Genomic DNA, 26,854 nt, shown 5'->3' with positions numbered 1-26,854 from the left:
TTAGTCAATTCACTGTTTTTTTAACAAAATCTTAAAAAATTCTCATTAATTAAATATCATACTACCATTATTTCAGTAACGGAACAATTATATCGATATAAGAAAACAATTTAGTGTTCACAGATTTATTATGTTATTTATTTATAACTGTATATACGCATTCATACACATAGCTCCAAAGTGGCCGTCACCATGGAGAGAGCTTGCTGTAGAAAATTATTTTTTAATTCGATATTGTTGCATTAGTTCAGTGAATATTGGATCTTAATTACGTTCATCAAAAAAAGCAAGATTGGTTTTCAATAAGGCTAAGATGCGAGTACGTCGCATTGTCCGCTTTGGACAAAAAACGAGAAATAATATATTTTTTTAACTTATTGTTTTTTCAACATTTCAGGTTTGTGTATTACAATAATTAACGTTTTTTCTTAATTACTGCTACCTGTTTCAGGTCCTGCCAGCTTCAGTCAGTTATTGAAGGGAACTTTTGTGTATCTTGAAGTAATTCTTGTGAAATGTTGAGGTTATGTTATATTAAACATAATTGTTATTTTATCTTTCAGGATGAATGGAGGAATGGAGCATAAAACTCCAGGGCACAATGCTGCGCTCCATAAAGCACCTAAAAATTATAAGTTGCTCATGGACCCATTTCTTATGAAAGGAGCAACAAAATTGTACAGATATGATGGAACTGTTCCTGGGGACACAACATATCCGCCTGTGCAGTGTCGAGATCCTCGCTCCCAGCTTTCGAGAATATGGAACAGATTAGAACCAGCTGATTTACCAATCCCTAGGTATACAAATCTTTTCTCACTTATACAATAACGGGGTAACCAGTAATATTATAGTGTACCAGCTAGACCACCAAAAGGAATCCTTTATAAATGAGCAGTAATCATAATTATTCTCCTCAACTCATATTCTTATAGATATGCAGTAGTATTTTCAATTAGAAACTTGAAAATTGGTATTCTGATTTGTACCAAACCTTGCTGGCTTTTCGTTGCTACAACACTTACCAATTAATTGCTAATGCATGTTTATGGTTTATTTAATATGTAAAGTTATAAATTATGTTCAAAACATTTATTAATAATGCATTTTTTTGTGAAAAACTGGTGATTTCGGTGGCTTTTTCTCCTTTGCCTTTGCTTTGTTTTTATTATAGTTTCAGTGACAGTGCTACCAACCTAACCAATATTTTGACACTTGTCTATGGCGGGAATTTTTAAACGTGTGTGTAAAATGTTATAGTAGAACCTCATATAGTTGGTCAAACCAAATTGTTAGTAAATAAGAACAAAAAAAACTATACTCATCCTTTCCTTTTGGGTGCTAGTACTAGTGTAAGACAAAGATAGCATGATTTTCTCTGTCTATGTTTGAAATGAGACAGTCCTTTGACAAACTATGCAACTTATTTGGAATATATGGGTTTTGTAACTACCATTAACTTAATTAATAAAAAAATATATTTGAAACAATTTTATGTTATAAATAAATAAAAATATGTGACATTCTCAATCAAAAGGGTACTTATTGTCGGTTGTCAATAAGGCGCTATTTCCATATAGCTTCAATTTGAAATCAACATTGACAAGCGACAATGTGGTACCTTTTGGTTGAAATTGGCACATATGTTTCAGTTAAAAATTAACTTAAGGTTGATTTGGTAAAGAATACCGTTTGGCATTAAGTCTGCCTTTTGTACAATATTTTTTCTTTTGTGCAATAAAAACTGATTTAAATTTATACTTGGTTGTGCTGTCATACAATACTTTTCATTTTCAGTACAAATGGCTAAACAAATTTATTTACTTTGTTGCAGATTTAAGATAGACAAAAATTATGTTGGAACACCTCCCCAACTTGAAGTTACTCTAGCCAATTTAAATGACAATATTGACAAAGCGTTTCTCTCAGACATGATGCACAAAGTTGGGGCTTATGAGGAATTAACTATATTTTACCACCCTGTCACGAACAGGCATCTAGGATTTGCTAGAATTGTCTTCCAAGATGTTAAATATTCTAAGATATGTATTGAGAAGTATAATGGAAAATCAGTTATGGGTCAGGTACTGTATATATTTGTTTGATAAGAATGTTTAAAAAATGGAAAAATATAAGGTCATTTTAAATATGACTACATGTTTGCAGAAAGCATCTCTTAATTTTTTCAGTGACTTACACCTTAACTTAATAAGTTTGTTTGCACTCTGCATTCATTAAAAAACTAGAGTTGGTCACTTTCTGCATAATTACGGTCACATACTGCTAAGCATAAAATCCAATCTCTTGCATGCAATTTTTTATTCTTAGTTTTTATAATATGTATGAATGTTTTGTTATGTCCTGTTTGATTTTTCAACAAAACTTGTCACCTGCAGGTATTGGATGTATTCCATGATCCTTTTGGGAAGCGGTGTCAGGAGATGTTCGAAGACAAGACAATGGAGAAGAAGCCTCAGCCAGTAGTGCCAGTGCAGCCTCCGCTTGAGGACGCAAGGATAGCAAAGGTTGATCCGGCGCTAAGTAAGCGGTTAGAAGATACCAAGCTTACTGACAAGGTAGGGAAATTTTTTAATCACATTATGAATATTTTTTAACAGGGCAAGGCAACTCTCAAAATGACATGCCCAAAAATAGTCCTTAAAAAAACCGGCCAAGTGCGAGTCGGACTCGCGCACGAAGAGTTCCGTACCAAAAAACGGCATAAAAGTCACGTTTGTTGTATGGGAGCCCCACTTAAATATTTATATTATTTAGTTTTTAGTATTTGTTGTTATAGCGGCAACATAAATACATCATCTGTGAAAATTTCAACTGTGTAGCTATCACGGTTCATGAGATACAGCCTGGTAACAGACGGACACACAGACAGCGGAGTCTTAGTAATAGGGTCCCGTTTTTACCCTTTGGGTATGGAATCCTAAAAACTAAATTTGTATGTAAGAAAGGAGTTTTTACTACATTTGCGATAATTAACTTCAAATTGCACCGAAATGTATTTTCTATTTTTCGAAAGAACATTAAATTAAGATCGTGGATTAAAGCTAAGGGGAAGGTTTTTATATTAGTAAAACTTGACTGTGTGGTTTCCGTATAAAGTTATTTTAAGGCTCCTTCAGTTTCTCTCTCTTATTGTATATGCAAAAAGCGCCCTCTACAATTAGCTTTCACCAGTTGTCCCTATTGAATTTAAGTCGCAAGGGTTGTATGGGCATTCAGGTTATTATTTAATCAACATATAAGTATGTAGGTACCATGTTATTAACTATTATCCATAATTTAGTTTGCTTTACAAATTACCGAATTTCAAATTAAATAACATACAAAATATTTTTACCTAAAATTGCAGGTTGACCACATGAAAGACCCATTTCCACGAAAAGAGACGGAGCATAGCGACAGCAACCAGAGGTGGTCTGACGATGAGAGGCACGAGCATCGTCACCGACACCGCAGCAGGGGCGAGCGGGATAGAGATCGCGATCGGGACCGAGAGAGAGATAGAGACAGGTATGTCAATATTCATACACTGTTTGCAGTGTTATCTTATTGGCTATGAGCAAACTGCTTGTGGTTGAACTCAAATCGATAATTGTACTAGACGGGCTTGAGTGTTAAATCAAGCGGGCACCAAAGGAGAGCAAACAGCCAATTCATTGCCATTTACTGTGAGATCCATTTTTTTGATTCCGAGCGATTTTTGTTTCATTTTTCTATAGGGTCATTCCACAACCTTTGACTAAAACCTAAATCATTAATAAAAATGCAATGAAATCGCCAAATACTTGCCTTATTGTTTGTGGAATATTCCTATAAATAGTGTTTTTACCACGGCGTTTACGATACTTTTGTTGGATATGGTACGCTTCTAAAAAATGTTGATAATTAATGAAATAATGAATGTTAAAAAATTATAATATCCTTGATATGTAAATTATTTTCTTTTTCGCAAGCCGACGTTGCAGACGGAAATGTAGAAGAAGGTATTGTTTTATGATTCCTTTGCGTTAATAGCCGGGTCCACACAGAGCGAGCATACGCGCGAGGGAATCTCCTCGCGCACAAAACGGCCAGTGTAGACCGGCTATTGATTTTGCCTGTAACGCGTGAATAATATTGTAGGTAGTAGGTATGTGATGTGCAAAGTATTTCATTTTCTTGATTATATTTGCTTCAGTAGGTGAATTAGTGGCCTCTAAATTAGGTAGAATAAAGCGCTTCCTTAAATACAGCAGAGCGTTTATGACAGAAAAAAGACAATAAAAATCGGTTGTCACTGACAAATTCTCAACTTGTTTATAATAATCATATAACGTCTTAAGTCATAAAGCAAACCAAATTGCTTAAGTAGATGTTCTGCATGTACCCCCTGAATGGTTTGCCGTTTAGGGTGGTATTACACCTGTCAAATTTCTTTGTCTAATGTGTATTGCGTCTCACAGGACAAAGAAATTGGAGCGGTAGAATGAATACCATACTCGGCGTCAAAAAATAATAATATTAATAGTCGAAGTATTCGCCCGATTATTTTTAATTGTTCTTTATTTCATAAATTGTAATGAAAGTATTTATTAACAGACACCGGGAGCGCTACTCTCGCAGCACGAGCGAGGCCACGGATAGTCCGTATGCGGCCTCGAGTCACGCCGCTACTGATGTCAGCTTCACGCCCGCGCCGCAGGCATACGACCCTTACTACCAGCAGAGGTAAATTACTAACGGTTGGGTTTAGAACTTATTTTACTAGAATGTACCCCTCTCCGGGTAAACTTCTCACAAAAAAATTGGCTGAAGACCACAGCAGTTGAACCACGTATCATCGTTCATAGTATTAGAATCTGACCAATCAGTGGCATGGAAGCGTTTGTTGATCAACTATTTTGTCGCCTGAGGACCGTATGTATGGAACTGTAGATGTGGATCAAGTGTGAATAAAATTAAATAATCTCTTAGTCGTTCATTGCTGACTGCTAAAACGTTTTCAAAGATAAAACATTTGTTTGGACAGAAATAATCTCGTTCATCGCTACATGTCTCTCCGATCATTGGTCATTTGCTTTATAAAATAAAATAAAATAGAAATAAAAGTAAAAATTATTTATTTTCAGATACCTCAAATTCATAGATTGTTAGTTAAAAAACACTTAGTTTAAAAACTTGAAAACTGCATTAGTAAACTACCAACTACTTAAAATCATAAAAAAATACCGCGGTATTTCGCGGTAACCGAAGACAATATCATAAAAAATAGTTATTTTCTAGGTCTTTTATGGCAATGCGTTTTTTTTACATTTAACACTTATGAATCGAGGTGTGAAAGTTCGTCTCTAGTAATGTGATATATGTTATAGATGTAACCCTCCGAAAGATGTCGCGCGAGTGACAAAAAATACGTGAACAAAGCTAACAAAAGTGTAATATAAATGTGTGTTCAGCTACGCGTACGGGTACGGCGCGGGCGCCACGCCCGGCGGCTCCGGCATGTGGTGGGGCGACTGGCGGCATCCGCACGCGCATCCACACCCACACGTGAGTTACACACACACTGGACCACTCAATACATCACTAACTTACTAATTGTGTGAACGGTCCGTTCAGTGTCGCCACAGTTGTCTGACTGTCTTTCATGAACTGATTTTGTCTCATGTTTTTTATTTCATTTAAAATGTCAGTCATTCCAAATATATATGTCAGTCAGACAGTCAGTCAGTTGATGTCAGGCCATCACGGAAGCTAGGAGCCCCGACTTATTTTATACAATTTTGACCCAAATTTTCACTTCAGATAGGATTAAATTCAACAGATACAGTATACAATAAAAAAAAATCTTTAGTTTATTTTCCATTTTTGGAAACACCAGGTTTCCCTCTTTATTGGCGAGAATCTGAAATACGCAATTATATTTTTTTCGGTCACACACACTTTTTTACGTATTCCAATGATGTAGGCGAAAAAGTGCTTAAAAACTTGTGGTTTCATCCCCATTGTACCTATTAACAAAAAGATCAAGGCAAAAACAACACGTACAATTCTAGATTAGAATGTTTACACATTCGTTACGGAATGACGTGGTGGCTGGTGGCGGAATGTTTCGCTGTACGAATAATTGAATAATTCACCGAGTCCACTTTAACAATTCCGCGCGTTGATCTTTGTTAATGGTACATTATGTCACTGTTACAGGACTCGCAAGGAAAGGTAAGAGCAGGGATAGATGCTATACATTTGAAAACTGATTTTTCTGTCTTATTACTTTAAAGATGATTTTTTGATAAGTTATAAACTATAAATGTTGACACAGATTAATATTATTCGTTTTTCATCACCGGAATATTTTTGTATTTTACAAATCATTGGTTTACATTTTTGTCATCAACTTATACTAATACTTTTGTGCTTAAAAGATTTTAGCTCATATAAACCCATGAGATTTTTTACAGTGTGACTTTTTTACTAATAATTCTCATCAATCTCATCCTCCATCATTGCATAAAATTGATATTTCTACATTCATAAAGCATATGGGAATTATGGGATTATAATCGAAGGGAAGAATGTCTGTGATCACTGTCTCAGTACATTTTAAAATCAAACCCTAGTTACGTGTGGAAATAAAGTATATTTTTGGGTTACCAGACGCCTAGATTTTCCCATATATTTTGATAAGAAATTTTAAATAACGTTTTTTTAATTTTTACTATATCTTTAAAATGAGGCGAAAGTGTCAAGATCATCTCACAAAATATCAGGAATATCATAGGTATCTGGTAAGTCTATTGTACGATTCACATCAAATGGCGGCAGTTGGGGCGCGCTTACTAGCAGAGTCAATGGTGTTTGAACTTTATTAAAATGTAGTACATTCTGTATTTCAATGGCAATGCACTTCGTGAGCACTCAGTGCGCGGCGCGCTGCCATGTTTGCCACATAAATATGAAATGTAAGTAATGTTTGAAAGGTGCAAATTCGCTTGACGCTAGTAAGACGCAACCTAACTAAACTGACGATCGGGTTACATTGCTATCTTTTCTTTCTTGCTGCAACGATACAAGCGTGAAAGAGAGCCCCGGTCGTCAGTTGGGTCGCAGTGAACCGTACATAACTGTATGTGTGTGTAAGTTGGAGCGGCGCTCGGGCGCGGGCGCCACGCCGAGCGCGGCCGCGACGGCGACGCCGACGCCGACGCCGACGCCGGTGTGGGCGGCGCCGGCCACGCCCGCGGCGGCGGCGGCGCGCGACTCGCCCGCGCCGGCGCTCGACCGACCCAAGGTCATTGACCCGCCACCGACACCGATTAACAAACCGCAAAAGGCACTGTACATTTATCTTTCCGCAACTGCTGGATGCTCGCACTGGACGATACGCTGTCGTGATTGCTCTATTGTAGTGATTGGCTATGCTAGCGCTATATGTTTGCCACCAGAATAGGATTGTGACTCTTACTTTAGTCAGTTAAAAAAGCTGACAATATATGAGGCTATGAATAATCGAAAGAAGTTCTGTATAATTCCTTCCAGAGTTAAATATGTTGTTTCATGACCATAATACTTCATATATTGCATTCTAAATTGTCCAAATTCACAGAACTATCGACGTCGTAATTTCAGTTTTGCCGTTTGTTGAATGAAATAAAAAAATCGGACTACAATTATTATAATAAATATTATCATCGGTTTCCGCAGTTGTTCTTCATAAAATAAATAAATTTAATTACATGCACACGTTTCGGGCCCTTTACGAGCATTTGTAGTCACGGTATTTTTTTCATTAAAGTACAATGATAGATATTGCCTATAATCAAGTAATGAACTCAAAGTGGCAAGTCATGTGTTAGCATAGCAGTAGCAAGGTGTTGGATAGAATTTCTCACAATCACTGTAGACTAAAAATTTACTGATAATGGGGGCTGTAATACTAGACATTGAATAAATTATTGCATTCTTAGATATATAGCACATTGTAGCTAGTTGGTGTAGTATTATAATATTTGAGGATTGCGCCTTCAGGTATGTTTTTATTTATCATAAAGATATATGCAGGTAACAATGTTTTTACTGAACCGTATCGAAATAAATTTGAAAATAGACGATACAAAAGAGAAACGATGTGTCAATTTATTTGGATGTAAAAAAATTAATTGCTTAGAACTTTTTTGTTTGCCATTAAACATTGTACATACAAATAAGAAACAACAAAATAATTATAATAAAAAAAATTATACAATCATTACAATTCGAACTACAATTATCGTTCCTTTCATGGTTCATCCAAATATATGTTGTACTTTACGCGCTGCAACACGCTTTGCACATGTCTTTTATGATGGCAATGTACTTATGTATACGTAAATATGGTACTAGGTAACATTTACGTGCATATGGTAGGTAATAAGTTGTCAAATGTCACCGCATGCTCGCATCTCATCGCATGATTTGCATGTCATTCGCACGACCACCCTAATTCATGTAAAATTAAACAAAAACACAATTAGTAATACTACTCTAATCTTTGTCATTTACAATAACAACCGATTCGATGTAAATATTTTTACCAAGCAGAAGCTCACGAAATAAATATTTACATTACGAAGAAGAATCTCCGCTAGCCATAAGCCAATTAACATGAACATGCACTATTGATGTATTATGTAAGCTGACATTGGAAATTGTACCAGTTAACAGCAGCAAATACCAGAAGCCATTTCAACGTCGACATTATACCCAGTCCTCAAAGTTTAACGCTTAAATGTTGTATATTGCGATATTGTACACTACTAGGGCCACTCCAATGTCGACTTTATTCCCAGTCCTCAAAGTTGAACGCCTTAACGTCATTCTGATGTTGACTACTAGGAGTCATTCAAATGTCGACTTTATTCGCAGTCCACAAGGTTCAAATTTATTATATTCACTACCAGTAGGCCGAGCACATGATTGACGCGACAGTATCTCGCCGCGAGACAGGCTACCCGTCTTTTACTAACTGTATGAATTAAAGGGGGACGGGTAGTCTATGTCGCGGCAAATACTCTCGCGCCAATCACGTGCTAGCCTGGCTGGAGCCATTCTAACATCGACTTTATTCTTAGGACATAAGGTTCTCAATGCTTTCACGCCATTCTGATGCCTAGTAGGAGCTGTTCTCATGTCGACTTTATTCCCAGTCCACAACGTCCAGCTGTTTAATGTCATAATAAAATTCAAAGTGCGTATAGGAGGCGGAGGCGCCGGCGCCGGAGCCGCGGCCGCCGGCCGAGGCGGGCGCCGAGCCCGAGAAACCGCCGCCGCCGGCTGATGAGCCCAAGAATGTTGATCTCGATACTAGGTAACTACTTGGTTACTATTACAATAGACAAAGGAGTGTTGGTCCAGTCTAGATATGACAAACAATATGTGTGTAGAAGGAATGATAGAAAGTATGTGTCATTTCAGTAGTAAAGTAAATAAATATTAATCAATTAAATTAAAAAATCATAAATGCCTTTAATAACTTGGTAAGACGCATGATAAAAATGTCGACGTCGGTCATTGTCATATGTTTTTCCGCAACTTGTAAGAGAGCGTAGCTTCTGATTAAAAAAATCAAGGGCTTTAATTTAATCCATCGATAAAAGGGTACGGTACCTAATGAGATTATCAACTGCCTTTGTTGGATCCGCCCGACCACAATCTGCAGTAGGAACAAAATTCTAATGGTTACCACTGGGGACAACTGGAAAGGAAAAAATCGTGCTAGGGGCGACAGAAAATGGATTAAATTCTCAGTCGTTATCATTAGTTTATGTGTGTACAGAATAGCACTGCTGCTAAAAGGCGGCGGCGGCGGCGGGCTAGCTCCGCCGTTCCTGTCCCTCGGCATATCCTCAGAAGAAGAAGACGACCATCTCCCGCCCGTGCCTGACCTTGATGCACCTCAACCGCCATCTGACGACGAAGGTTTGTTTATTTAGTAATGTACAGAACCCAACCCTGCTGGATGTGGACGGCTGGCTCTAGAGTTGTGCATGCTCGTTCACTGAAAAGATCGCTCCCAACTAGTACAATCTCACAACTGTACTAGTTCGGTCATTTAGTACAGTAGTACACCGAGAGAAAGTGAGCATAATAAGCGGCTATCTGCTATCTCGCTCATACTAGCCGGCCAGGCACCGGGTGGGAGCCGTTCGGCCATCTTTGCTCGCACGCGGTCGGTGAGCGGCGAGTCGACGTTTAATTTGGTCGGATGGCTTTGCTGTCATTGTCACTCCTCGGCCCTCGCTCCCATTCTGTTTCATTCGCGTGTAGTGTACTAAAAGGTACTAAGAGCAGAATCCTTAGGGAATATTTCGGTCTAGTACAGTGGAGGGAATCGTGTCTTTTTGATTTTAGTACATGTACTACACAAGCCTAGCTGGCTCCACCGTTTCCAGAAAATGTCCATCTCCGACATACAGTATTAAAATCCGCAACAACACGAATTGATGTCAGAGTTATACCATCTCTCTTTCAATGACAGTCCCAACCTTATTCTGTCTGCATAGTTAATTCGCCTAAAATGTTTGTCAGGTTCCGGCAGTGAAGACCGAGGGAGCATAGTTTCATTTAACCAGAACAAGGAGCCCGAGCCGGAGCCGCTCTCCACGACGCCGTCCCCTTTCCTGCAGAGGGACTTCTACCTGGAATGCCTCAAGTCTACCATCGAAAAGGTCAGTTATCTTTTAATATATTGTGTAGTAATAATAGCGCCTATTTTATCATCGGGAATCGATATGTCTGTACACACGTAAATGATGACTTGTTGGGAATATTTCACCTCTTTTTAACACCCTTCCAACTGAAAAATTAATATACCAGTTATTAAGGGCAGCAACGACTTATTTCCATTATTATTATAGAGAGCAAGAGAAGCGGAGAGAAAAAAGTTTCCAGCGATGGACAAAATCGGATCGGACATCTCATCCTCAGAAGACGAGTTGTTAACTGGCGAGGAGCCTAGGCGTTCCCCCGCCGCGCCCCCGAACCAGGACAATTTAGACGACGACCAGGTAAGACCTAATTACTAGTGAACTTAAGGTACATTTTTGAATGTCGGGCAGACTAATTCTGTCGCTAGCGAATTTTAGAATGCCTGACAAACGTTATTCACTAAGAGGACAGTAGACCACGTGACACGCATCCGGCGCGCGTGAGGCGCCTGCAAAAATATCTTGCAGAATGAAACGCGCAAATAATGTCTGGCACCATCTTATTTGTAGAGCCTTAAAGAGAGTTTTATATACATTTTCTCGCTTCGATGTCAAGATAATATTGCAGATGACACAACGTACCTGTACGTTGGGTTCGTCTTTCAGCTTTTGATGTTATGTTTAACACTTCTCTCTTGAAATGTAAAAACAAAAAAATAACCAAAAAGGAAAATCTCTGTTACAACACTTACAACAGATTTGCTTTTGAACATTGTATTAGAGATGTATTCATCCATTCCATCTTACCATATTTCTACGACACCACGGATACATTTTAGATTTAGGGTCGGTTGCACCAACTGTTTGTGATCGTTAAAGAGTTCGCTAAATTTCATTGTATGGAAAGTTTCATAGTAAACCGCCGCGGCGCGCCGGTTGACGTTGATCAGTCTGTCAAATGCGGATGGTGCAACTGGCCCTTAATAGCATTACGTTATTGTTGTAGATGTCCCTATCGTCGCTGTCGTCGACAGAGGCGAAGATCGAGGAGCAGGTGCCGGCGGAGGCGTACTTCTACCCCGCGGCGCCCGCGCAGCCGCAGTACTACCACCCCCCCATGTGGCCGCCCACCGGTACCGTGCACACTGTTTACTGACAATAAACCTTGTTGCATACACGTAAGGTCCACTAATGGTCAGCTAACGGAACAACAAACTTGTCTAAGTAGCTACAGACAAGCAGAAATAGTGTATAGACGTTATTAAACTTCCGCATCTTAATTTTTATAGTCTAGCCAAAGACATATGTAACTCCGTATAAGATGTATAACGTCTAAGGAAAAAACATGCCTCGGAAATCACGAAAAAGCCGTTCTCGAATAGATGGCGCAACACCTTTGGCCTATACTCGGCTAGATGGCGTCGACGAAACCGTTTGTATAATTTTAGCACATATCAATATCAGTGAAAGACCTGAAAAAGAACAGGCTGGATTTTCTGGGTCAGTGAGGGCAGCTACCAGATCCCGTGCTGCTACGCGAAAATGGTCGACCCCCTGGAAACTATTGGAAATTTTAATCGTGAATCGATAGAGGGCAGTTAATTTACTGTGACTACAAAATTAACTATGACAATAACCCTATACTATCTATTCTCTTTAATCTAGCAAACCAATTAGTAAAAAAAGTCGCGAAATTCAAACTTACTATGGGAGGTGGAGCAAACGCGCCTACTTTTGTCAAATGCCGCCATTTCTACTGATAAATTACTTTTTCAGACTAGAATTTTTCGCGTTTTTCTAGTGAAACGTAAACTGGTCGGACTACATATTTTCAATTCTACTCGACAAACTTCCAAAGTATTTTCCCGGCAATACAAAAGATTTTTTGTTAAAAATTATTATTCAACACATATATAATTATACACAATGAAACAACATCCAGATACACGACAGAGGAGTTACCTCGTGTTGTTAACTATTGTTGTGTATTCCCAGCCTACCCTCCGCCGGGCTACGCGGGCGAGCTGGCGCTGCCGTACGGCGCGGCGTTCGCGGGCCCGCCGCTGCTGGCGCAGCCCTACCAGCCCTTCGTGGACCAACCGCCCGCGCAGGTACACCGAGGCCGGTTTACCAACCAATCGGCGAATCATTTATGTCTCATTATTCATTTGAAATGGATGTTTGTCCCATAACTTCCTTTTGGCGAATCAGCAAATCGCAAATGGTATTTAGAAAATAGTTGTTTGACGCCATAAAATTATGTGTTGCCATATAATTATCGTATTGTCTTATGTATTTTTACAGCAATTAATTATCATTATCACGAAACCCTATTTGCGACGCTTATTTTTTGTCATTTTAAGTAACAAAAGGTATGTCGAATCTATCGAAAACAGCCGTAGTAGTGGAGTTTAAATGTTAACTCGCCTTCACTTCATAAGCGAGCAGGGAAAATTAATTGGCAATGCAAGTAAAAAAGTGAGCAATTCACCTAAAATGTCGTTTCTATTCTTCCTTGCAGCAAGAGTTAGACAACCCGTACTTCCCTACAATAAACTCCGTGATCGACCGAGTCACCGCGGAGCTGAAGGCGATCCTGAAGAAGGACTTCAACAAGAAGATGATCGAGAGCACCGCCTTCAAGAACTTCGAGCAGTGGTGGGACGAGCAGAGCAGGAAGACCCGCCAGGCGCCGAAAAAGGAGGATGCCGCGCAACCGTTACAAGTACGATGATGAAATAAGAGCTTTACTACATGGTATTTAGATTGTTGTTTCAATAACAAGCTGAGCAGGAGCTTCGAGCAGTGGTGGAACAAGCAGAGCAGGAAGACCCGCCGGGCACCAAAGATAGAGGATGCCGCGCAACAGTTACAAGTACGATGATGGAATATGAGCTTTATTACATGGTATTTAGGTTGTCGTTTCAAAAACAAGGGGAGCAAGAGCTCCGAGCAGTGGTTTATGCTTATGCCATTCGGCTGCCAATTTAATAACATCATTAGCAATTTTTTACAGAACGTTGTACATAATACTTCGGATAGTTTAATCGAAAATGGTCTCGAAAGCATTGCACTTAAATCTAATATTGGAATATTCCTAACAATGCATTAATCCTAAAGACATCTCTATTTGTTTATTCAGCATTGACGTCTAAGGTTTTATATTCGACGAGTACTTTCAGGACATCTCCAACAAGAAGGAAGACACGCTAGACTCGATCAAGTCTCTAATGGAGTCGCGCGACATCGCGCTGGAGCTGGGCGGGTACACGGCGGGCATCGGGCTCGGCCTGCGCGCCGCCATCCCCAAGATGCCGAGCTTCCGCCGCAAGCGCAAGATACCCTCGCCCGTCCTCATGGACGAGGACTCCTCCAAGAGGTTGAGCGACCAGGTAAACCGATTACAGCCACGGAAAATTTTTTTTGCTTAGACCTAAGACTCACTCGGCTGAAGAATATATCTTAGATTTTGATCATTTCATGATATGGTTAGGTTAGGTTACTTCATGTGGCCTACCATCATTTCATAAAATGATTGCCACCTCATGAAATGATCAATTATAATTTCTGGCCACGACGTAATATCCATTTTAAATGGTTTGTTTCTGATCAGAATACCTAATATTAAACCATAACTTGGCATAAGATTATTTTGTTACCACGAAGTTCACTTACAGGAGGAGATGGTGCAGAACTCGGACGAGGAGAAGGAACTGCCTGCAAGCCCAAGAACACGCACGCAGGGCTCGTATCTGTCGCGCCAACGGCGGCAGTCCAGCAGCTCGTCCAGGTTATTACATTATTTACCTACTAGTCGCTAACCACGCGAAGTTTGCACATACGTACGTAGCACCAACAATGCATATGTATTCCACAGGTGTATCTGACGTAGCACTAGACATGGAAACTTAGCGTAGTCGGCCTCTATGCGAACGGGATTTAAGCACGCTTCATTCATAGATAAATAATAGTACATTATGCAGCAGTTAAGTGGAGTTAAGAGGCCACCGAGCGCATGCTATGGCAGCATGTCACTGTTACAATTGCATAGGTACTCTGTCACCAAATTGACATGAAACGTATACGAACATATGTTTCACAGATCCTCATCGTCATCGTCGTCGCGGTCATCAACATCGTCGGCGTCGGAGGCGGAGCCGGAGACCAAAGGGCCCGCGCCGCGCCTCTACTCCGACAGCGACGACGACTCGGATCTCGACGAGGCGGAGGTTAACGTGAGTATACACTCACAGCTCATCATCATCATCAACATCGTCGGCGTCGGAGGCGGAGCCGGAGACCAAAGGGCCCGCGCCGCGCCTCTACTCCGACAGCGACGACGACTCGGATCTCGACGAGGCGGAGGTTAACGTGAGTATACACTCACAGCTCATCATCATCATCAACATCGTCGGCGTCGGAGGCGGAGCCGGAGACCAAAGGGCCCGCGCCGCGCCTCTACTCCGACAGCGACGACGACTCGGATCTCGACGAGGCGGAGGTTAACGTGAGTATAATTTTGGTATTACTAGAGAGAAGTAAATTAATAAACATAATTATAATCTAATTAAGGCCTCGCGCATAAGAACGCTGATCAAGATCTAATCAAGAGATCATCTAAACCTATTTCTGAAGCCTCTATAGGCCAAAACACATTATTAAAACTCGACGCGACGCAACCCGACGTATTATTTTTTATGACCAGATGCACACTATGAACAAGTGATGCGACGTTTCGGCGGCGTGGGGTGCCCACAGACAGGAGACGGAAATCATTTTTTTTTTCTAAATTTGACAAGTGCGAAGTTGCCAGTACATTGAAAAGTACTACATGTTGTGTTTATATCTTCGAATAAAGCGTACTTATATAATATCGATCGAACTTCACTTGTTAAGTTCGTTTGATCATATATCAATGCTAAGTCCAATTATTTGATCAAAGTTGTTGCGACTTGTCCCTACATTATGGTAATTTACATAGTTAGTTAAAAATCTGTTACTAAAATACTTTTCTATTCTTTAAAATGAAGAAATGAGTATTTAAACGAGCGGTTTTATTCGGCATCAACAAACAGAAGGCATTAGGATTGTTGTTGTAGTGGAGCCCTTATTCAATCCCAATGTTTGTTCAGTTCAAGGTTGTGTCGAACAAGGAGCGGCTGCGGAGAGTTTATTCTTCATCCTCAGACAGCGAGGAGGAGAAGCAGAGGAGACGAGGTACGCTATTGTTCATTTCACTTTGCAACGACCATCGTTTTTAAATATTATGTGCATTTGGAATCTGTCGCCTTGAACGTATTTTTGTAAAAAGTGAAGTTTTAATTTTATGTTTGGTAGATATCTCATTATCATCACCACCATAGACCTGTAACGTCTATGACCGACTGCAATTTCCGAGAAAATAAAGTAAAATAAAAATGGCGTTATTCATAAATGCGCTACAAGCCTCAACGAGACAGACGTATGGTTTACTCATAGTACAGTTAGTTAATCAGTGGGATGTTTGTGTTTAGAAACAACTCCGATACCCGACGTGCAAGCGGACGACGAGCGGCTCGGCTCCCCCATCCTGTCGCCCGAGGAGGAACCACGGGACACGCTGCTCGACCGCGTCTACTCCGACTCCGATGAGGAGCGGGAGTACCAGGTACACAAGGGTTGCATTCATACTAGTCTCTTCAGGGGGGGGTCAATCACTGTGACCATTCTATATTAATAGCACAGAATAATTCTTTATGAATCGTGAGTTCTACTCTCGATGCGATGAGGAAACTTTCGAAACGCCGCTTGTAACGTAAAACGTAGTCTTTAAAAATAAATTCGAAGAAATATAGATTCGAAAACAGGAATAAAGGACAAACAAATACACAATAAAATTTTACTCCAATGCTGTGGTTACACATTGATCTTGCACGAATGTGACTCACACAGTCTTAAAACAGCAGCATCTTGGAAAACTGTGTTATTTACTATGTTATTTGTAGGAGAAGCGACGGCGGAACACGGAGTACATGGAGGAGATCGAGCGCGAGTTCCTGGAGGAGCAGCGCAAGAACATGGAGACGGACCAGCGGCCGCCGGACAAGCCGCCCGACACCAGGTCTGTACGCTTTAGATTTAATTGGCGACATTGGATGTTACCTAATAGAAGACAAATGGGTTAACCTAACCCTACCTGAACCCTTAAAGAAAAAACCGGTTATCTTAGCTCGGATGCGTATGTTTGAAGAGAAGTCGCTGCCGCTTTATCCGAGAATGGAGGAGGCTGATATATCCCGGTAAGATCTCGTCCACCCCCCGGGAGAAACAGTGCTAACGCGAGCTCTTTGGACGAGTCAGGTAAGGGTCCGGATTCAAGGGAAAATTTTGTATAAATTTTTAACTGCCTACATAAAACAAAACAGAGTTCTACGTATTATAGAATAGAATAGAAAACGTTTATTGTAAAAATCTACAGTCAGCACCATACAGTTTAAAAAAGAAGAAGAACTTATACACTAACACGTAATATTATTTGTAGCTTATACTAACATGCAATAATGACTGATTAAAATAAAATATACGTTTTTTTCTATTAATTTTAATAGCAAATCCGAAGACCGCAGCAGTCCAATTAAGAACCATCGCAAAAGCCCAGAAAAGAAGCAGGAGATCGAAGACGGCGAGATCACGTCCGAGGAGGAGAACCTCCAGGCGCGGCGCAAGCGGGAGCGCAAAGAGAGAAAGGGGAAGAAGATGGAGAAGAGAGAGCGGGAGAGGGAGAAGGGTGACAGAGTCGAGAGGGTGGACAGAGTGGAGAGGTTGTCCGTCAGCGACAGCAACACGGAGTCGGCGGTCAGCGTCAACGGGATTAAAGAGGTACTTTTAAATTGCTATGAATTTTGATTTCAAGACAATAAGTAGAATCCATAGAGTAACTTATACTAGAGCGGTGCTGTCATAGTAAATTTTGTAACCCCAGTCAATTCACTGCCATCTGTCAACACACTTTAAAACTAAAAATGAAGATTTATGAAAATACGATAAAATGTATTTAAATATGGATAAATGATTTTTTTTATTTGCATTAATTATTTTTATGATTTTGACCCATGTTATTTCATTGATATGGGTTAAAATTGTTAAATAACAAACGAAACCGTCAACGCCATCTATACGACAGTAGGCCAAAGCTAGTAGCGCCCTCTGATCGAGAATCAAATTTTCTTGATTTTCGAGGCACGTTTTTTCCTTAGACTGTATCCATCTATCTTTGGTAGAATCGAATCCACATTACGTGGTACTCTGGATCTAGTATTGACGGCCCGGATGGTTTAACCCTTTTCCAAACATAGTACGATTTATCGACCACATACGCACCATTAGAATTTCAACCTTAGCATTCCGATTTAAGGTTCAAATTAGATTGCACTTTCGGAAAATGTGGAATCATCAATACTTGGAATATATTTGGATTTTTTGAGAAAACCTTATAGATTAGTGCGGCCTGGAAAAGGGTAAAAGGCAAGAAGGAAAAGATCTTTCTTAGAAACCACCCGGCTAACTAACTAACCGGGCTAAAGTACCCGGCCCGGTATAATGGTTATGTAAAGTGATAATTGAACTTGTAGTTGTATTTATATTAGTTGGGAATCGATCGCGCGATCTCTTGCTTCCACGACGCCTTAACACACTACACGATCTATCACGATTACAACAGTGCATGTCGTAGCACTGATATTTTCTGGTCATAGGCCTTACGAACTTGATAAGCATTGGAAAATTAAAAAAATCGTCAACCCTCATTGATGTGTATTTGCAGGCACTGTCGTCGCCATCGTCATCACCGGTGTCGCAAGCGTCGCAGGCGTCGCAGGCGTCACAAGTGGCGCTCGACCACTCCTACTGCCGCCCACCGCCCGACCTCGACCACGCCAACCACCTGCAGCATGACCACGGTCAGTATCCTATTCAATTAATTAATCAACTCTGGGCTAGTAATTTTGGCATTATTTTACTTTAATTTGGTGGTATGTATACATTTTTTGGTAATCATAGTGGTTTATTTAGGTGGAAATATCGCATTAATTTGCTCTTCAAGATATGGTGATCATTCATTATATTTGGTGTTTGATTACAAGTTGAAGTCCAGTCGTGATTAGAACAGCGAGTACTTTTGTAATTATAGACGTTATTTTTCTGGTGTTTAGTTTTTTTTTGTAAGAGATTTTTTTATTCAGGGGGGTAACCAAAGTATTTTTGGTGGTCATTATATTTGTAGCCGTAACAAAGTGTTGGTGTCGTACTATACAGGTTACACGTGGATGGCGGAGCCGGAGGTGTCGCCGCCGCCGCTCGACGCGACCAAGCCCAAGAAGGAGACCACGAGGCCCTACAAGAGGAAACACGAGACTAAGAAGCTAGTCGAAATACAAAACAAGTTAGTACCTATTACTTTTTATATGAATGATTAAATTTAACCCTTTAACAGGTTACTATAACAAAAAAAATACAAAAAGATCATGTTATTTTTACTCTACAATATACATTGTGCCCTAAAAACCTTAATTTCCACTTACGAATTTTAAGATCCCTATCCACAATTTTCGTTTAGCAAATTTCACCCTACCATTTTCACATGGTCACATCGAATCTCATCCTTTAACATTTTTTCAGACTCGACACCCGCGATGATCTCTCACATGCGGTGGTGTCTGATGTGACGTTCAAGCCGCGCGACATAATGGCGGAGATGCAGGTCATGTACGAGTTCCTCACGCGCGGCATCGACCGCGAGGACGTGCAGTACCTCAAGCGGGCCTACGAGGTATGTGTGGGAGAGGAACGATACTTGCGCAACGACATAGCCATAACATCACACATACACCTTACGCGAGATCCCAATATAATAACCATTACATCACACATACACCTTACGCGAGCCCCAATATAATAACCATTACAATACACAATTACAAATACAATTCAATTTTCTGTTCGATATAAATTACAATTCACAAATATTTATATTGTCACTGTTATCACTACCTCATGAAAAACGAACGCTCGAAAAGATTACTAAATTTTGCTGTGACAATTTGCCCTATTCCGAAATGGTTCATGTTTTGTTTTATTATTTATCAAGGCGCTGCTGGCCGAGGACGCGCAAGGCTATTGGCTGAACGATACGCACTGGGTGGACCACCCGCCCACCGACGTGTGCTACAGCCCGCCCAAGAAGAAGTCCAAGCGGCACAACAACATCTACGAGGATCTACAGGTTGGATTTTCAATGTTATTGCAATGTACAATTTATAGTGGTTTCAAAACACGAAAATTACATAAGTGACCGATTCACCACCATGTCACTGTGTGACTCTCGCGTAGGTTCATGCTAGTTGAATTAGGACTCGAAACCCTTCTGTAGAAGTAAAGCGCGAGCGTTCCTACAGCCCACCGCTACAGCACAATGGCGACAGACGGAGGGGTTGTTTAGTGGGTAGACTTGGGGTCCCATTAGCCCAAAACAAGGAGCCCCACATAACCACTCGGGTTCGTTCCCACGCCCGAGTGGTATGCGTAATTGGATTTTTCCCCTCCTTAAAAAAATAATAATAAAATAAAATAAAAAAAAGGACTCAAAACCCTACTATCGTGCAATGTTAGTCCTATTAATATTAACACTGTTAGTGGCCGTAAAGTCACTCGAAAAGCTGACATATGTTTCGAACCCGATTAAGCTCTAGGATATAGTATCGCAGTTTATACACGTTGATGAATAATAGTACATTATTGACGAGGCTCGCCGCCAAACAAGCCCGGCGTTATTCTGGGCGGGTATTTCAGCCGCCGAGTCGCCTGCTGGGTCTGATTATGCCGGCAGCAAACATCCGTTGGCTGTGCCACCGGTACAGTGTGTAGGAGCCTTTAAATCAACCTTTCCTTCAAATAGGGTAGCCTATTTGGTTCGCTCTACTTGTATAACCTTCTAAATTTCACAATTGAATATGCTCAGGGGCACTCGTCGGGGTCGGCGCGCACGGAGGGCTACTACAAGATGGACGCGCGGCTGAAGGCCAAGTACAAGTACCACCACGGCCTCGCCGCGCCGCTGCCGCCCGACGACAAGAAGGCCAGCAAGATGCAGACCCAGTCCCGCGAGGCCCGCTCCAACCAGCGCCGTCTGCTCACCGCCTTCGGTAACATAACTAACATATACACTACAAGTACAAGTACCACCACGGCAAGATGCAGACCCAGTCCCGCGAGGCCCGCTCCAACCAGCGCCGTCTGCTCACCGCCTTCGGTAACATAACTAACATATACGCTACAAGTACAAGTACCACCACGGCAAGATGCAGACCCAGTCCCGCGAGGCCCGCTCCAACCAGCGCCGTCTGCTCACCGCCTTCGGTAACATAACTAACATATACACTACAAGTACAAGTACCACCACGGCAAGATGCAGACCCAGTCCCGCGAGGCCCGCTCCAACCAGCGCCGTCTGCTCACCGCCTTCGGTAACATAACTAACATATACACTACAAGTACAAGTACCACCACGGCAAGATGCAGACCCAGTCCCGCGAGGCCCGCTCCAACCAGCGCCGTCTGCTCACCGCCTTCGGTAACATAACTAACATATACACTACAAGTACAAGTACCACCACGGCAAGATGCAGACCCAGTCCCGCGAGGCCCGCTCCAACCAGCGCCGTCTGCTCACCGCCTTCGGTAACATAACTAACATATACACTACAAGTACAAGTACCACCACGGCAAGATGCAGACCCAGTCCCGCGAGGCCCGCTCCAACCAGCGCCGTCTGCTCACCGCCTTCGGTAACATAACTAACATATACACTACAAGTACAAGTACCACCACGGCAAGATGCAGACCCAGTCCCGCGAGGCCCGCTCCAACCAGCGCCGTCTGCTCACCGCCTTCGGTAACATAACTAACATATACGCTACAAGTACAAGTACCACCACGGCAAGATGCAGACCCAGTCCCGCGAGGCCCGCTCCAACCAGCGCCGTCTGCTCACCGCCTTCGGTAACATAACTAACATATACACTACAAGTACAAGTACCACCACGGCAAGATGCAGACCCAGTCCCGCGAGGCCCGCTCCAACCAGCGCCGTCTGCTCACCGCCTTCGGTAACATAACTAACATATACACTACAAGTACAAGTACCACCACGGCAAGATGCAGACCCAGTCCCGCGAGGCCCGCTCCAACCAGCGCCGTCTGCTCACCGCCTTCGGTAACATAACTAACATATACACTACAAGTACAAGTACCACCACGGCAAGATGCAGACCCAGTCCCGCGAGGCCCGCTCCAACCAGCGCCGTCTGCTCACCGCCTTCGGTAACATAACTAACATATACACTACAAGTACAAGTACCACCACGGCAAGATGCAGACCCAGTCCCGCGAGGCCCGCTCCAACCAGCGCCGTCTGCTCACCGCCTTCGGTAACATAACTAACATATACACTACAAGTACAAGTACCACCACGGCAAGATGCAGACCCAGTCCCGCGAGGCCCGCTCCAACCAGCGCCGTCTGCTCACCGCCTTCGGTAACATAACTAACATATACGCTACAAGTACAAGTACCACCACGGCAAGATGCAGACCCAGTCCCGCGAGGCCCGCTCCAACCAGCGCCGTCTGCTCACCGCCTTCGGTAACATAACTAACATATACACTACAAGTACAAGTACCACCACGGCAAGATGCAGACCCAGTCCCGCGAGGCCCGCTCCAACCAGCGCCGTCTGCTCACCGCCTTCGGTAACATAACTAACATATACACTACAAGTACAAGTACCACCACGGCAAGATGCAGACCCAGTCCCGCGAGGCCCGCTCCAACCAGCGCCGTCTGCTCACCGCCTTCGGTAACATAACTAACATATACACTACAAGTACAAGTACCACCACGGCAAGATGCAGACCCAGTCCCGCGAGGCCCGCTCCAACCAGCGCCGTCTGCTCACCGCCTTCGGTAACATAACTAACATATACACTACAAGTACAAGTACCACCACGGCAAGATGCAGACCCAGTCCCGCGAGGCCCGCTCCAACCAGCGCCGTCTGCTCACCGCCTTCGGTAACATAACTAACATATACACTACAAGTACAAGTACCACCACGGCAAGATGCAGACCCAGTCCCGCGAGGCCCGCTCCAACCAGCGCCGTCTGCTCACCGCCTTCGGTAACATAACTAACATATACACTACAAGTACAAGTACCACCACGGCAAGATGCAGACCCAGTCCCGCGAGGCCCGCTCCAACCAGCGCCGTCTGCTCACCGCCTTCGGTAACATAACTAACATATACACTACAAGTACAAGTACCACCACGGCAAGATGCAGACCCAGTCCCGCGAGGCCCGCTCCAACCAGCGCCGTCTGCTCACCGCCTTCGGTAACATAACTAACATATACACTACAAGTACAAGTACCACCACGGCAAGATGCAGACCCAGTCCCGCGAGGCCCGCTCCAACCAGCGCCGTCTGCTCACCGCCTTCGGTAACATAACTAACATATACACTACAAGTACAAGTACCACCACGGCAAGATGCAGACCCAGTCCCGCGAGGCCCGCTCCAACCAGCGCCGTCTGCTCACCGCCTTCGGTAACATAACTAACATATACACTACAAGTACAAGTACCACCACGGCAAGATGCAGACCCAGTCCCGCGAGGCCCGCTCCAACCAGCGCCGTCTGCTCACCGCCTTCGGTAACATAACTAACATATACACTACAAGTACAAGTACCACCACGGCAAGATGCAGACCCAGTCCCGCGAGGCCCGCTCCAACCAGCGCCGTCTGCTCACCGCCTTCGGTAACATAACTAACATATACACTACAAGTACAAGTACCACCACGGCAAGATGCAGACCCTGTCCCGCGAGGCCCGCTCCAACCAGCGCCGTCTGCTTACCGCCTTCGGTAACATAACTAACATATACACTACAAGTACAAGTACCACCACGGCAAGATGCAGACCCAGTCCCGGGAGGCGCGCTCCAACCAGCGCCGTCTGCTCACCGCCTTCGGTAACATAACTAACATATACACTACAAGTACAAGTACCACCACGGCAAGATGCAGACCCAGTCCCGCGAGGCCCGCTCCAACCAGCGCCGTCTGCTCACCGCTTTCGGTAACTACACGAATCTTCGCTAAACGCTGCCAATTCACTTCGTTGTTTGCTATCGGGATTTACCCAAAAATGTGTGTCGCATCCCTTTGCAAGCGAAAGTGGCGTAACGTAAATACACTACGTTAATCCAAACAACGAAATAAATTCTCCGGGTGACATTTTTCGTTCGCTAGATAGGACTGACACAACCGTAAACCAACTTCCTGGCGGTGCGTGTAGCGTACAAGGACTAAAAGGAGCAAATAAAGATATAATCTGTGCAAGTACCTCAACATGTGCAAGCTACTTGCACCAGCACTTGCAATTTCGATTTTTCCAAATGTACATGTTATATTTATACTTACATTACTTTTACAGGTACGGATACGGATTCCGATCTATTGAAGTTCAACCAGCTCAAATTCAGAAAGAAGCAGCTAAAATTCGCCAAGTCTGGCATCCACGACTGGGGATTGTTCGCACAGGTATGGTTATGTTATCAATTTAGCAATTTATCTTTGTGTCATGTATTCCACCGTAGCGTCGTAACAATTGAGCCGATTTTAAATGTTGAATGGATATGTTGTCAATAGATTAGTTCACTTGTTTCTCTACCTATACTTGCTGCGATTTATATTGGCTGCGAAGGCGACTATGTTGACTTTGTTCCATAGAACATTTACGCTTTACATTAACAACGCCTATGTGTGCTGACCTTGCCTTGACTTAAGCGTTATGTGGGTAGAAATATATATTTTAATCTGAGACATATTTATTTCAGGAGCCGATAGCGGCAGACGAGATGGTGATAGAGTACGTGGGGCAGATGATCCGGCCGATCGTGGCGGACGTGCGCGAGGCGCACTACGAGGCCACCGGCATCGGCTCCTCGTACCTGTTCCGCATCGACCTCGACACCATCATCGACGCCACCAAGTGCGGCAACCTGGCGCGCTTCATCAACCACAGCTGCAACGTGAGTGTCGCTACTCTTCACAGGGTACTTGTGTCCGGTGGTCGGTGGAAGGTGGACTCCCCACAACCTGGTCTATCATGGCGGACGCGCGGCGCACTACGAGCTTAGAGGCCACGGACACTATTTTTTTGACCAATGAATCGAATGATCGTTGGTACAGCTGCTAACTGACAATATAGTCGAGTTCACACCTAAATGTGATGATGTTTATATGTCTGATGGTAACATTACCTTATTGCGATATGCTGTAACGACTCTTTTATTTTCCAGCCGAATTGCTACGCGAAGATAATCACGATAGAGTCTCAAAAGAAGATCGTCATCTACTCAAAGCAACCGATCGGAGTAGACGAAGAAATCACGTACGACTACAAGTTCCCACTCGAAGACGAAAAGATTCCTTGTCTGTGCGGTGCGCCGCAGTGTCGCGGCTTCCTCAACTAAAGGCCCCTCCACACTCGTGCGCGAGTCACGGCGCGAAACCGCGAACGCGAGTGTGGCGTCGATTTCGCAGATTGTTCACACCTTCGCGCCTTGTTCCCTGCTTTTTGTCGGTTCTTCGGCCCGCGTCAAAGGAGGCGCGAAGCGCGAACTTGCAAGACTCCACATTACACACTATTTTGGCTCATCAGTGGAAAGATAAATATTAATTATATTATGATTATATTGTATTAAGCGCCTATATTTTACGGTTTTGCAACAAAACAAATTGAAAACAGCTAAATCAAGTATGATGCCGCGATTAACTAACAATTAAACTCGATCAGCTGATACTTCTCCGCCATCTTGCCGCAAACCAAACTGCCAAATCGCCGTGAAGTTGTGCGAGTGTGGAGTCATACGTCAACGTCGCGAATGTTCTCTCCGCGAAGTCGCGCCGCCGAATGTGAATACGCACATAGTCTGGAGGGAGCTTAAGAAACGTAGGGTGATGACGTAAGGCGAATACAATCAAACATAAAACAATAACTCTACAATGATATTTCATTCTCTCGCCGATTGAAAAGCGCAACGCAGCGAGATCTGAATGTCCCATGTCCGCACACTTTGGTTTAGATTAAATGTGATTGCCAGGATACTGATTGTTTACCTCTTCGACATGAATATTAAACTTTTGGACGCCAATGACGGATATATCGGCACCGCATGTCCTACGCCAAAGACGGATTAATCGGTTCCTACGTGCGTGTGCATAAAGTTCAATTTCAGTTTTGACACTTCGTTGACGTGGCGTCCGAGTGACAGCTTTTGTTTGACACGGCGTCGAAAAGGTTAATGAGAAAGTCTTGGTCTAAAGAACGCAAACATTATTTTTCTAGACATAGGTTGGTTGCGTAAAAGAATGAAGTTCTGTAATTTCTTGTCGATTGTTGAAATATGTAATAATAGGGTTATTTATTATAATGTCAGTGCGACAAAAAAAAAGAGATTGAACACTACACACTTGGGCATTGACTTAATGGTTATTGAATTGAATTAAATCAATGTTCAAGTGAAATCTATGGCAATATCATCTTCCATCAAAGGCTGGAGCTTCTCAGCGGTTTCTGAAACCGCCTCAAATAAATATGATTTTTATAGTCTTTTTGTATAAAGTAATATAGCAGTGTGGTCGTAAAGTATGAATCAGAATTTGTTTTTTCTTATTGAATGCGTTAAGTCCAGTGCAACTCAATGTATGTAATTAATAATCTGAACCATTGTATTATAAGATGCTGTTTGACTGAGCCTCAATTATAATTCTCTAGAATTAGAATGTGTGCTGCAGTGTGCTAGGTGTGTACATTAATTGTGAATAATATGCCGTTGACAGATATGTAGTACACTTTACAAGTACATGAAATAAATCTTAATGAAGTTCTATAACGACTGGGGAACGTAATATTGTGTAACTGTCTATTCATCTGTGAAATCAATAAGACTTCAGCATTAACTATGCGTCTGATAATATTGTATTTAATTGGACAGTGAACTTGCAGGTTTCTAGTTGCACTTATGTAATGTAAATGTTTAAGATTGTAAATAAAGATTTTAACAATTTTA

General features: G+C 42.5%; 2 protein-coding genes across 2 annotated transcripts in view; one reads left to right on the top strand and one right to left on the bottom strand.

Annotated features, from left to right (window-relative positions):
* The window catches only part of LOC134750274 (protein NipSnap), a 111,889-nt gene that overhangs the window by 71,018 nt on the left and 14,017 nt on the right, over nt 1–26,854 (bottom strand). The gene's annotated exons all lie outside the window — the stretch shown is intronic.
* Nucleotides 135–26,854, top strand: LOC134750343 (histone-lysine N-methyltransferase SETD1). Its single transcript, XM_063685505.1, has 32 exons — nt 135–397; nt 564–800; nt 1,835–2,084; nt 2,397–2,576; nt 3,368–3,528; nt 3,972–4,001; nt 4,597–4,725; nt 5,454–5,547; nt 7,139–7,444; nt 9,234–9,343; nt 9,812–9,954; nt 10,564–10,703; nt 10,893–11,042; nt 11,689–11,815; nt 12,678–12,793; nt 13,204–13,407; nt 13,865–14,074; nt 14,360–14,472; nt 14,785–15,015; nt 15,072–15,189; nt 15,815–15,899; nt 16,196–16,329; nt 16,667–16,782; nt 17,270–17,540; nt 18,484–18,619; nt 18,975–19,101; nt 19,338–19,488; nt 19,807–19,941; nt 20,677–20,860; nt 24,214–24,320; nt 24,617–24,811; nt 25,082–26,854. Exons 2-32 carry the CDS (start codon nt 565–567, stop codon nt 25,253–25,255), a joined length of 4,863 nt encoding a protein of 1,620 aa, XP_063541575.1. The 5' UTR covers nt 135–397; nt 564; the 3' UTR covers nt 25,256–26,854.

Source organism: Cydia strobilella, chromosome 19, assembly GCF_947568885.1.
Source record: "Cydia strobilella chromosome 19, ilCydStro3.1, whole genome shotgun sequence".
NCBI lineage: Eukaryota > Metazoa > Arthropoda > Insecta > Lepidoptera > Tortricidae > Cydia > Cydia strobilella.
This window is presented reverse-complemented; position numbering and strand designations above follow the sequence as displayed.

Coding starts and splice junctions, on each gene's coding strand:
- LOC134750343 (XM_063685505.1), top strand. CDS start 565: ATGAATGGAGGAATGGAGCATAAAACTCCAGGGCACAATGCTGCGCTC. Junction 10,704..10,892: donor TCAAGTCTACCATCGAAAAG/GTCAGTTATCTT, acceptor TTATTATTATAG/AGAGCAAGAGAAGCGGAGAG. Junction 18,620..18,974: donor CCACCTGCAGCATGACCACG/GTCAGTATCCTA, acceptor CGTACTATACAG/GTTACACGTGGATGGCGGAG.